The following is a 13,614-nucleotide window of genomic DNA, read 5'->3' on the forward strand; positions in this document are numbered from 1 at the left end:
TACCTCATCAGCCGTATGTTGCACATGCAGGCCTTGGAAGTTTAAGGGGAGCTGGCACTGCAGGTTTCCAGCTGCTTCCTCCACAGACCAAGAGTAATTTATAGCCGGCTGTAGGAGACGATCACTTCCCCAGCCGCCTGACTCCCCGCTCTACTTGTCTCTAGAGCAAAGATCTGAGAGTAGCAGATTCACACAATATGTCATGTTGCCTTAATGCTCCTGCTTCTTTTTTGTGCTTCATTCCAAGGACCTCCAGAGAAACCAGAACAGGTGCCCCTAGAGAGCCGCTCCTGTGTACTTATTCGACGAGACTTAGTTGCTCTACCTGCGAGTCTGATCAGTCAAATTGGATACCGGTGCCATCCAAAACTCTACTCAGAAGGAGATCCTGGAGAGAAACTTGAACTTGTTGCAGGTAATGAAATAAAACTTCTTTTTATGTCCGAAATAGTTTGGTGTGGAAACCTAGAACTCTCATAATCTTTGATTAGTTGTATGTCATTATACACAAAAATTGATGTTCATTGTCGGTCTTCTGTGCAGTCCCACGTGGGACTGCCCATGCGCTGGCCTGCCAGCCAGAGGGATTTTACAGCTTTTTTCTCCTCTGGAGGGGGCATTCTCCTCCCAGAGGGCCTGCGCGGCAATTTCTCGCCAAAAACGCCCACTCTCTGGAGGAGCGCCCCCTGACCCTCAGCTCCTTCTTTGCCGCTGACCAGTTAGGATCGGCAGTGAGAGCTTCTCCCCTTTGTGCAAGTTGCTGATCCCCTTCTGTGGAGAGACAGAAGGAGAAAGAGAGCAAAGTAACTTCCTCGTGGCTGATAGAGCCTTATTTAAATTAAAATGCACCCAGTGTGCAACAAAATGACGAGGATAGGAGCTTCTCCTGTTTTCGTGAGCGCCATCGTCACTGTTTTTTCCTTCTGCGGAGAGACAGGAGAGAGAGCAAAGTCTCTAACTTGCTCACGGCTGATGAAGCCTTATTAAAACACATCCACTGTGCAACAGAAATGATGAGTGTCATCACTAGGAGCCTTTCCTGTATTTGAGAGCTCCGTGTCGCTGTTTCCCTTCTACAGAGAGATGGAAAGAGAGAGAGAGAGAGAGAGAGAGAGAGCAAAGTTTCTGACTTGCTCCTGGCTGATAAAGCCCTTCTATAAATACACCCAGTGTGCAATAAAATAACGAGGACGCACAGATACTCGCTCCACTCATTTGCCTGGAGAAGACCGCAATCTGAATTTCTCCTAGGCAGAGTCGAATGAGCTATCAGGCTTGTCACAACTGGCTGAAGCCCAGGGAAGCTCTCTGTAGGCTGCCACCACTCTGGCACAAGTTTCCTTGGAAGAGCCCAGAGCACCCTTCCGTTTACTTTTTTCCCAGTAAGATTGATTTATTATGTGAGGCATGAGAGCCCAGGCAGAATAATAAATAACTTTATTTAAAAGATTTATTAATAACTGGTGTTCAAAACTTTGTAAAGTAAAGAGAATATTAAAGGTTAGTGAACAAATAAAACTATAACACCCAAACGCGTCTAACTAGACTGTTCTTAACTGTCTCCTGGCGACTGGCTTCCAACTGTCTCACCCCTTCTGGATGAGGGGTGAGAGTTGAAGCCTCTCCTCAGCTCTGCTCCCTAGGAGTGAACACCCTCCCACTGTGGGCGAGGCCTTTTATCCCTTCTCTCAGGCACCATCCCCCTACTTTCCTATTCATGCGATTTTCCCCTCAGAATCCCCTCTTACCCAATCACAGGGGTCAAAGGGAACCTGGGAAATGTAGGCTCTGTGGTCACTTTAGTGCAAGCTTCCCCAGAGCCACTAGGCCTCACTAGGCCCAGGCTCATAACAAGGCTCAAAGCTATATTGTGGGAATGGGCACTGTTGACAACGACCAGCCCAACAGCAAATCCCTCTGCACTTGCAGAGCGTGCTGAACATCTGGATCCGACCTCAGAACCGAGCAATGCCAACCACTGCAGTGGCTTTGGATCCGACAGTCTCCCATTGAACCCAACAGGCCCCCTTCGAAGGGCCCGTCGGAACCGTCCAGCAGGGTTCAGTCCTCAACTCCACCCCTCCGATCCAACAGTCAATCGGTTGAGATCCTTGGAATCAAGAGAGGCTACACACAACGCCCAGAGCCTCTTAGGTAAGAGGCAGGATCAAAGTTGAAACACTTTGAAAAGGAGGAAGAGCCCTAGACAGGGGCTAGTTGTCGATGTCAAAATGCTAGTGGTGGTGGAGGTTGAAACCCCACAAATGCCCCCACCTCACTCAAAATTGTTGTTATTCCTCTGAAGAGAAAGGCATGATTATACATCCCCATTTAGATCCGGCGCATCCAAGGGTTTGTAAAAACCATTTATCGGGAGTAATGCCATACAAGGGTCCTTCCCAGTACCCATGGGAGGGGCTTCCAGCAACAGGCACTGATTGGGGGAGATGTGTATCACATGGAGTCGATCGGATCCATGTTTGAATATCGGGCCCTGGCACATCCCTGACCTCATTTGATACTCAAATCAGCAATGAAAAGGAGCCCAAGGCACTCCTTCTGACTTTTTGCTGGCATAGCTGTTGGGGGGACAAGGAATCTCTCTTTGCAGAGCAAAAAAATTGAGCATGGCAAATCCTTAAATATCAACATATCTTGTAATACTTGGACTCTGACAACCCGGTCAATGTCACCTTCCCCATGATTGAAGGGTTTCTGGATGTAGTGACCACCTTGCTTGAGAAACCAGCTCTAATCCCATTGACCTCTTAATAAGACTGAGGGACTGTATAAGACAAAGGAGTGTATTTATGCTTCCCTTCTATACACCCTCCATTTTTCTCATGAGTTGCAGAGGCAGGGGCAAGGACCTTATTCTATACCCACCGACAAAGAGGGCAAAGATGATTGATGCACTGGGCAGGAAGCTGTATGCTTCGACAACTTTAAAATAGTGAATTATGCTGCTATTATCGGAGTCTACTTAATATTCCTGTGGAATAGAATGGCTGCTTACAATGAGCACTTACACGAGAATTCGAAGGTACTTTCTAAAGTTATCTAAGAGGAGGCGATAAGACCTCCAAAACAGTAATTTAATGCTAGTCGGAACATGGCTAATTCCACAACAAGAGCACTGACATCAGCGATAGCTCTCAGGAGGCACGCATAGCTACTGTCTACTGCCTCACCTATATAATCCTGGAGACAGGACAGAGGACCTACCCTTCAAGGGGCAGACTTGTTTTCTAAAACCAATGACTACCTTTCGCAGAAACAGAAGGATCACTAGGCAGCCAGATTATATGGTGTTCTTCCCCAGCAACTCAGCTTGAGGCCATTTACCAAATATTAATACCAGCATTACCACCAGTATCCTCAGAGTTGGTCTACCATGACTGATCGGGGCAATATCAGAGATACACAAACTCACATGACCACTAGCAATGGGAACCCGGCTTCCGAGGCCAGAGATGTGCTGCAGAGTCAGAAACAACTCTGACTAGGATAAGGTGCCACAATGGTTGGAAACAGACTCATTGAACACACTTGCAAATGAGAGTCTATCTCTACTGATGTTTAGGCCTTGGAAATAATTTCCAATGGTTATAAGACTGAGTTTTTCCTGTCTCTGATTTTATTTCCTAGTAAGGAAATGCGCGCATCACCACAACTAGTGTTGGAGCTGCTAACACTAATCAGAAAAGGAGCGGTACAAGAAGTATCAGAATCAGAATCAGGACTAGGATTCTATTCAAGAATTTTTCCTTAAGGAGATGGGAAAGAAGACCCATATTACACTTGAGATTTAAACAAGTCTATCAGTGTGTGCAAGTTCAGGATGGTAATTCCCCCAGATTCTACAGTTAGAATCATAGGGTTGGAACTTTAGGGTCATCTAGACCAACCCCCTGCACAATGCGGAAATTCACAACTACCTCTCCCCTGATTGCCCTAGTTATGCCTGCTTCATGCGCAGAAGATGGCAAAACACCTCCAGGATCCCTAGCCAAACTGGCCTGTGGAAATTTGCCACCTGACCCCAAGGTGGTGATTGGCACCCCCCTGGGCATGTAAGAAGGGCCACGAGAACTAAGCACTGATGTAACCCATTCTGCCCTCCCACTCATGATCTGCCCAGGTTCACAGAATCAGCATTGCTGTCAGGTGGCCATCTAGCCTCTGGTTTTCAGCACTTGACCCTAGAATGCATGTTTCATGTCTCAATTCATGAGGATTACAGGAAATCCTTGAGATTTCAGTTCGGAGATAAGATCTATTAATATCAAGTCTTACCCTTTCGTTTGGCAACGAACCCCAGTGTATTCACTAAATATAGTGGCATTTCTGAGAACTCAGGATGTTCCATCCATATTTATCTAGATGGTGGGCTAACCACTGCAAATTCTAGACAGGCCTTTCAGGCTTATATTAGTTTGATGGTCAGGACATGTCAACGTTTGGGCTTCATTAATAACTTTAACAAGTAGCTCTTGAACCCAGCAAAGGGTACAATTCATAAGGGCTGTTTTAGACGTTGAGCAATGGAAGCACTTGTACCCTTGGAGAGGGCTGGAAGGATACAGTTATGAGATATCCCCTCCGAATGGAGATTTCAGTCAGCATTAGAACCAGGCATGATTAGACCAGATGGCAGAGACTACAGCAGCCACTTCATGGGCAGAAATGCATATGGGACGGCTACAACTTTGGTTCCTGTCTTTTTATAACCTAGATTAACCGTAAGTCACTGAACTGGTGGCTTTCTGACTTTTATCTTTTCAAAGGAATTGAACTTGGCCCTGGGCCAATGGAAACTTCTATCACCTCAATGCTTCGTTAGAAGACGGGGGGATATATTGCCAGAACTTCAAAGTCATGGCAAATCACTATGGGAAGAAAGAAAGCTCCACACCTATGTTTGAAACTAAGGGTGGTTCGATATGTACTTCTCCCTTGCGGATAGGTTAGGGAACAAAAGTGTACCGATAACCACATATGGTGGGGATTCTCAGAGCTAAACCTCTTCACTTGAAAAAACAACAGCAGCATGGCTTCCATGTCCTACTGCAGAATGGGGTGGGACACAGCCTTCCTAGGGATAACCCTTCCGGATCAGTTGGTCAGGACACCGATTTATGCATTTACACCTATTCCACTGTTATCGATGGTGGAGAAAATGCAAGCAGACCAGACCACATGTATTGTAATAGCACCTTTCTTACCACTGCATCATGATTTCATCAACTGCTGGAGAGGGCCAAGGCCAATATCTTCTGCTTCCCTAAGTATTGGATCTCCTTTCTTATGAAGGAATCAAGTACTGTGATGTTCCCAGACTGAATCTGACAACAAGACTAGTTGACCTGCCTGACGAGGTAATAGAACTTACACTCAATGCAAACTAGTCTTACTGGGGAATGGTCTAGGCTTAAAACTTGGGCAGGAGCTACAGGAATTACTCCTTATACTTGTGCCCTGTCTACCATATTAGAATACCTTGTGGCTTCCCCAAAGGGAAGGCTTATCCAACACCTCTGTTAGGTTCACAGGGCAGCTATTTCTGCCTCCCACTCCACAGTGGACAGAAAACTGTATTTTTTACATTACATGCCCACTGTCCCTGTAGGAATTCAGTAACATGTCCACCAAATACTTAAATAGTACCACAGTGGTCACCAAGCGGATGTAGAAACCTTTCAAGCCTTCAGCCAAATGACCATTGAAAATGTTGCCTTGCAAGGTAACTTGTAGTGGTGATTATGCCAACTAAACAGTGAGTGAGCTAGCAGCTCTGAGAATGGACCCGCCATTCCTTGAAACATACCAGGAGAAAATATTCCTCAGGCCAAGCCTTGAGTTTCTTCCTAAAAGGTTTCCAAATTCTACATGATACAAGAGACCAGGGCTCATTTCGAGGGGGAACGCACAGGAACGCAGTTCCGGCAGTTCCCCAAAGAGGTCACATGTTAGGTGGCCCTGGCCATCTGACCCTCAGCCATTTTGGGCCCCATTTCAGCCTGGATTGGGACCAAAACAGCCCGGTTTGGGCCTCTGACAGGTGATGGATCACTGTCCTACTCAGCAGCGGCCCGAGCCCCCTTTTTGCCATTTTGGGCCCAACTTTGGCCCTGAATGGCAAGGATTGGGTCCAAAACAGCCAGGATAGGTGATGTCAGGGGGTGTGGCATATGCAAATCAGTTATGCTAATGACACACTTCTGGTGATGTTAAGGGGCGTGGCATATGCTAATGAGTTGTGCTAATGATTTCCTCCAGCTCTTTTTCTATGAAATAACGCCTGCAAGAGATGATACTACTGGTGCTCTTCCTATCATCTCCTTCAGGGGACTTCATACACTGGATGTCAGAAGGCCCTTTTGTTCTATTTAGATAATACAGCACAGTTAGAACAGGTGCCCATCTGTTCACTTGTTATGCAGGACCTAAGAAATGGAAAAGGACAATTTTTTGCACACTTGGGAGTTGAGTGATATAAATCATCAATTTATGTCATGTAAATTCTGTGTCTTGTCCATTGGAAATCCATAGACATACCACCAGGTCTCAAGCGACATCGACAGCACTTTTAAGGTGTGATACGCAAGTTGTGCAATCATGTGATATGCAAGTTGCAATAAGACATCCACTGATACTGTTGTGAAGCACTATGCCCTGGATGCTCATCAAAAGAAGCAGTTTGGCAAGTCTTGTTTCAGTGAAGAGTCAACCCTTCTCCTGATAACAGGTTGCTAAACTGCACAGAAGACTGACCATGAAAACAGGGTTGCACTTACCTGTAACTGTTGTTCATTGATGTCTTCTGTACAGGCACACATACCCACCCTCCTGCCCTGCTATATACTCTTCACTTCTCACACGGAGAGTCTGGCAGCAGAGAAGAAACTGAGGGTCAGGGGGTGCACTTCCCCAAAACATGGGCGTTTTTGGTAGGAAATCGCCACGCAGGCACTCTAGGAGGTGAATGCCCTCTCTAGAGGAGAGAAAAGCTGTACAATCTGTCCAGTTGGCAAGCCTGCACATGCGCAGTCCCACCTGTGCCTGCACAGAAGACCTCAATGAACAACAGTTTCAGGTAAGTGCAAACCTGTTTTTTTCCCCCTAGGATTATGAGCAGATTACTTTGTTGAGGAGAGCTGGGCTTTTGGTAGCCAGTGATTCAAACTTTAGAAGTTTAGAGAGCAGGGGCAGGGATGACTGTTGTGAGGACATCATGACTTACCTGCCTGGTGTGAAGGTTGCAGACATCACACACTGTCTAGACAGGCTGATGGATACTGTGGAGAAAGAGTAAGTGGTCAAGTTGGCAGCAATGGTATCGGGACAGTTGAAGATTTGTAACAACCAGAGACGGGGCTACGGAAAGCTATCAAGGGCCCCTGGACAAAGGTTCCAGCCGCCCGCCCCGCATGACTCTGATCTAGACCAAATATCATAACAAAACAAATCACTTGGTTCATTATCATGAATCTATAAGAATTAAAAGATCTGTGTGTCTGTTCATCTGTCTATTTGTCCATCTGGAGCAAGCAAAATTTCTCGGAAAATAAAGCTAGGAGTCTGAAATTGGCTGCCATCTTCAGGCTGACGGTGGGAATCTCAGTTTCAAAAAAAATGTAATTATTTTTTTATTTTATTCATAGAATTAAAAACCCAATAAAAAGAGTAGAAAGCAAAAATAAAGAAAAGGATAAAAAGAATAAAATACAGAACTTAGAAATAAAAGAAAACAATAATACGTATTTCATTTCCGTTCTTCTCTACAACACATCTTTTTTAACAAACATCGTACTTAAAATTTAATTTCTCAAAACTTTTCTGCTACTGCCTCCCTTCTATTTGTTTTTTCCCAGATTTATCTTCTTAAAAATCAAAGCCACAAATCATCAAATCATTTTTCCTTGTTTCACGCAGAAAGTCAATAAGGGGATTCCAAAAAAGTAGACAATGTTATCTCTGATCAAAGCTGCAAGTTTAGCCATCTCCGCTAGCTCTGTCATTTTCATAATCCAGTCTTTAGTTGAAGGCAATTCTGTGCTTTTCCATTTTTGCACATATAAAAAGCCTTATAAAAGAGCCAGTTTGGTGTAGAGGTGAAGAGCACGGGATTCTAATCTGGAGAACCGGGTTTGATTCCTCACTCCTCCACTTGAAGCCAGCTGGGTGACCTTCGGTCAGTCATGGCACTCTCGGAGCTCTCTCAGCCCCACCCACGTCACAGGGTGTTTTGTTGTGGGGATAATAACGACATACTTTGTAAACCGCTCTTAGTGGGTGTTGTCATCCTGAAGGGCAGTATATAAATTGAATGTTGTTGTTGTTGTTATTAGCTGCTATAGTCATATACAAAAATAAAACCCCATGCTGATTTTCCAACTGTTTGTCCATTAATCCCAACAAAAAGGCTCCTGGCTTAAAATGTATAGTAGTCTTTAAAATGTTTTGTATTATCATATGGATTCAAATCCAGAATTTTCTAGCCTTACGGCAAGTCCACCAGAGCTGATAGAATATTCCTTCTTGTTTCTCACATTTCCAACATTTATTCGACATACCTTTACTCATTTTAGTGAATTTGTCAGGAGGCATATACCAGCGATACATCATTTTATAAAAATTTTCTTTAAGTCAAAGTAAATGTAAGCCCCTTTATCCACATATTTTCCCACTGATCCATCATTATATTACACCCAAAATTTTTAGCCCATTTTACCATACCATAATTTTTTATCTAATTTGAATCTTTCTAAAAGTTGAGCATAGGAAAACCGTTGACATTTATAACCTTAAGCTATTAAATTCTCCCTTGTCTTCAATTTGCAATCTCCCTGTGAGAACTCTAGTAAATCTCCTTAAGCCAACCATCCCTGTCTCTCTTCTATAAAACGCTTCCTGTGTTGAAATCCAAAGTGGGGGTCTTCTGTGTTAGTCTCAGTTTATATTTGTTCCAGAGTCTCAAAATGGCTCTCCTGATATAATGATTTTTAAAGTCTGACCTTTACTTTGTCATACCACAAATAGGTATGCCATCCAAATCTCAGGTCATGACCTTCCCGTGTCAGGAGTCTCTCATTTCTCAAAAGCATCCATTCCTTCATCCACACTAGACAGGAGGATGCATAGTACACTTTCAAGTCTGGTAGACGAAGGTCTATCGGTTTCAAAATTTTGAGGGGAATTGGAACATCCTGGCAAACGTTATCCCACCCCCCACCCCCCACCCCACCCCCCGCATGCCCTTTCAGTGAAAGTAAAGTCTTCCGAGAAGGCAGCCTTTATAATTGTGTAGAAGCAGCAGCAGCAGTTTCCCTCACCTTTTCCCAGCCAAGCCATTCCTGACAAAATTGCCTTCCTTTTGGAAACTTCCCTGTTCTCTCTGTATGAGCTTTTGGGGATTCCCAGTATATATTTACTTAGTTTGCATAGCCTGCGCGTCTCAATATTTTCATCTTTAGATATATGTCTAATTTTGTAACTTTATATTCACACACACATGCATGCACACATACACGTGAATATAAAATAGGATACGCTTCTTATATCTGATGAAGCGGGCTCTCGTTCACAAGTTTCATGTCACACTAAATCTTTAGTGAATAAATCACTAAGAACTCTATTTCAGTGGACCCTTGCACCTTTACCTAGTACAAAGGCAAAGAGAAAAGGATGTGTGTAGTGGTGCTGGTTGAGAGGTTCTGGGACCACAGGGATTGATTTTGCTTAGATATTTTTGGAAAAGGTTACATCATTTGTCATATAACATGAAGGTTTAATGCCTATAATAGCAAAGTATCATTTAAAAAAGGATATTTGATGTCCAACCAATGCAATCAGCTCAGTCTTCCCAGAATTCAGAATTCTCTGGTACCCCAGTATACCAAATCCAGATTTACCAGGAAAAAAATGGTGCACGCCCCTAGTAACAACAACCGACTGCTTAAAAAGCTTGAATGTAATTAAATAATTTCTAATCTTTGGAGGGAGGGAGAGGGGGTTTGAACTTCCGTCCCACATTTATAATCCATGCATATAAAGGGTGAATGGCAGAAATTGCACCCCTTTACTATGTTGATATATCATGGAAAATATTAAGTTTGGCCCCCTTCTGCACATAATATTAACAAAGGTTCTAAGTCCCCCATCAGGACAAATATGAGAAAGAGGGAGAGAAGGAAGAGCAGAAAAGGGCAAGATCTGGCTGGGTAGACAAAGTATTCAATTTAATTTATTAAATTTCTAACCCGCCCTCCCCATGAACGGGCAACACTGTTAGATTACAATAACAATAAATGCAGTATAAAATTAATAATACAGTAGAAAGTAAAAAAATACAATTTAAACCCATAAAACCTTATCCAACAGCGTGGATATGGAGCTAGGTGGACCAAAAGTAGGGATGCCAGCCCCTCAGTGGGGGTGGGGAATCCCTTGCCCCTACTTTTCACCCCCTGCCCCCCCTTGCCTGGCCAATGAGGGAGGAGGAGGAGAGAGAGAAACTGGGAGCTCTGGGACATCCAGTGAACAGGCACATGCACGCACCCCCGTGGCCCCAGCAGCAGCATTCTGGTGTAAAACAACAACACTGTGCATTTATATACTTCCCTTCTAGACAGATGAGTGCCCCACGCAGAGTGGAGAACAAAGTCAGTGTTATCATTACCCCCACAATGCAGCTGGGGAGGTGGGCTGAGAGGAGGGGCTCACCCAAGGCTGCCTGCAGAGCTCATGGCAGGAGTGGGATTTGAACCAGCAGACTGCACTTAACCACTATGCTTCAGAAGATTTGGCCCCAAAGAGACAGCATTGTTTCCAGTTTTATTCCGAAAGTGCTGCCACTGGGCCTTTGGAGCTCCCACTTTGCGCACCTGTGAGCAGCACAGATTGGGGCCTCCCCCTCCCCCCCATTCCCTGCTTTCAAGGTAGGGGAGGCTGGCAACCCTAACCCCAAGGAAGAGGGAAATGATGGGCTGCACCTCACCATGGTCGGGGTTTGCTGGAGACAAGAGGGAAGGGAACTCGCAGGCAAAGTTAGTTACTGGATTGTTGGCTGTAGCAGCAAAGAGTTCTGAAAGGCATTTTCCTGCTGGAGGCAACAAGCTTGTTGCTGTAACAGCCATCTGTTATGTGTGATGGTCTCACTTTGCTCCAATGCTGGCGTGATCGATCAGCTTAACGGCGCCTCATGGCAAGAGGTAGGAGGGACCTCACTGCCTGCTGCGTGGGCCCAACGAGGCCATTCTGACCTATGGAAATTCACTGGGACCCTGTGAATGTGCTGACAGATGGAGGGCAGCAGCCTGGGATATCCCAGCCAGAGGGAGTGCCAGCCAGCTCCCTTCTGGGGCTCACGGGTATAGTTGGGGAAGCCCCATTACCCCTCAGGAGGAGGGAAGAAGAGGGCTCATAGGAACAGCGTCGTCTGCTGCCTAGTCCATTTGAACCCATTCAAGTCTACAAGAGCCATTTGAGAGTCAGGTCTTGCCCGGTATTTCCCCCAAGCACTTCACTGCATCACTCAGGTGTATGAGTTAAAGTTACTTTATTAAAGAAGAATACCAGTATGAAGAGGGTCAGACAGGTAGCAAAGGAAGGTTAGTTATAGGGCAAACTCCCCGCCCCCAATGGGAAAGAAAGTCCGTTGGGATTTTGGCCTGCTGAGTCAAGGAGCCAGGAGAGAGGGGAGGAGGGAAAGGATGAGCTCTGCTGGAACTTCAAGGCCACATTCACAGGCCGTCCAGGAAACGGTAACCAAAACACCTGCAAGATAAGCAGCTAGCAACCAGTCAGCAAAACGGGTTCCCTCTGCATGTTCTCAGAGGTACACTACACACTGCAGCAAGAAATCCATAACGGCGTATCTGACAGCAGAGGCCAATGGCCTGAGTTAGTTTTGTGAGTTAGCTGGTTTTGGTTTGCTTTTCCCATTCTTTTTGATTTTGAGATCCTCTCTATTAGAAATTTAACCTCAGTGGTTTCTTCCCTCATTCATTGCTTTCTTCACCCCTTTTGATTTAGGGACTCTCCCTGTGTGGAACTTGGACTGTGCAAACTGGAAGAGGTTGCTCTTGTGTATCTGTTGGAAGGCGGCAGTTTGGGATTTGGAGCACCTGTGAAGAGTCTATGTTATGACTTGGAGAGATGATGAATGAACTTGGGGGAGGGGCTAAATTTTGAGCAGGTAGAGATTATAAGACTAAAATCTAGAGGATAATTTGTAAAGTTAATTTTTAGCTCAATAAATTATTTTGCTAGGTTAGAGTAGAAAAATTGTGATTAATCACAATTTTTAGTCTTAATCTCAATTTTTCTGTGGCTCCAAGAAAAGTTTCTAAAGAATCCAAGGAAGGTAAGGTTTCCTCAGAGAAAATTACTGGCATTGCTAAAATCTTTACTGATTAATGAGTAAAAAGATATGGAAGAAAGTTTGAGTAAACATGGAGAACTGATAGAGAAAAAATCTGCAAACGAAACTGAAGGATCATAGTGCAAGAATAGAGTCCCAGGTAATTGACATCGTTCAAAATAATAACATCAGATCAGTCCTTTTCATCTTTCCTGGGTGAGCTAATGCAGCCTCTAAACAGGTGCCACCAGTTTCAACAGATTCAGCCGCTTGGGTATTATTACTCATGCTGAGCGATCTCTCAATGAGACTATTGCAATGCACTTAATAGCTTAATAAAGTTAGAAATAACGGATGCCAAACTATGCTGCTAGTCAGGTCTGCTTATAGATCAGCAGGGTCATATCCAAACTTGTATGGATAGCTGTGCTAGATCAGTCCAGCTTAGCTCGGAATCATTAGAGCTTGGGAGCTAAGCAGGGTTGGCTCTGGTTCTTATTTGGGCGGGGGACTATCAAAGAAGACTGTGGTTGCTATGCATAGAAAGGCAGCAGGCGACCACTTCTGCTTGTAGCTTGCCTGGAATGCCCTGTGGACGGTATTGCCACGAGTTGGTTGCAACTCAACGGTATGGTCTTCTGGACGAGATCTGTGAGGGTCCATCTAGTCTAGCGTCCTGTTGCCCTGGAGGGTAAACAAACAGAGCATATTGGAAAGGCCTTCCCCAACGTTGGCTCCTAGCCCCCAGATTCAGAGGTCTACTGCCTCTGGAGTAAAACTTGTTTACTGCCTCACAATATGAATTAAAAAGATATATAAATCCTGGACTCCCCCTATTGACTTCACTTTTTTGGAACAAGAAAGTGACAAATCCTTTATATATGAGTGATATGTTGGCAGCCTGGATCCACAGGGCCAAGGGAGTGGGGTCAAGATGGGTGGAGTTGGTAGAATACCATTTTTGGCAGCTACATCACCTTGCTTCTCCAGCAATAAAGCTGGCTTGAATATCACCTGTAGACTCTTAACCAGGTCTGTGAGACTAAGCTGGACTCCATCAAAACTGGGGAGCTCCATGCCTTTCGGGACCTTGGCCTTGCTAGCCAGCAAGACCTCAGTCTTGTCAGGATTCAGTCTCCGCTTGTTTCCCTTAGCCATTTAACTACAGTAGTCAGACACTGCTTCAGAGTCTTGACTACGTCACCAGGCAGTTTGCATAAAGAAATATCGAGCTTGGTGTCATCACCACA

The 13,614-nt window shown here is 44.8% G+C and overlaps 1 protein-coding gene across 1 annotated transcript in view; it reads left to right on the forward strand.

Moving 5' to 3' along the window:
- The window catches only part of NACC2 (NACC family member 2), a 64,118-nt gene that overhangs the window by 25,220 nt on the left and 25,284 nt on the right, over positions 1 to 13,614 (forward strand). The window contains exon 2 of the mRNA XM_054998328.1: positions 248 to 415. Coding sequence (XP_054854303.1) covers positions 248 to 415 — 168 coding nt within the window. The remainder of the gene's footprint in view (positions 1 to 247; positions 416 to 13,614) is intronic.

Source organism: Eublepharis macularius, chromosome 14, assembly GCF_028583425.1.
Source record: "Eublepharis macularius isolate TG4126 chromosome 14, MPM_Emac_v1.0, whole genome shotgun sequence".
NCBI classification, from domain to species: domain Eukaryota; kingdom Metazoa; phylum Chordata; class Lepidosauria; order Squamata; family Eublepharidae; genus Eublepharis; species Eublepharis macularius.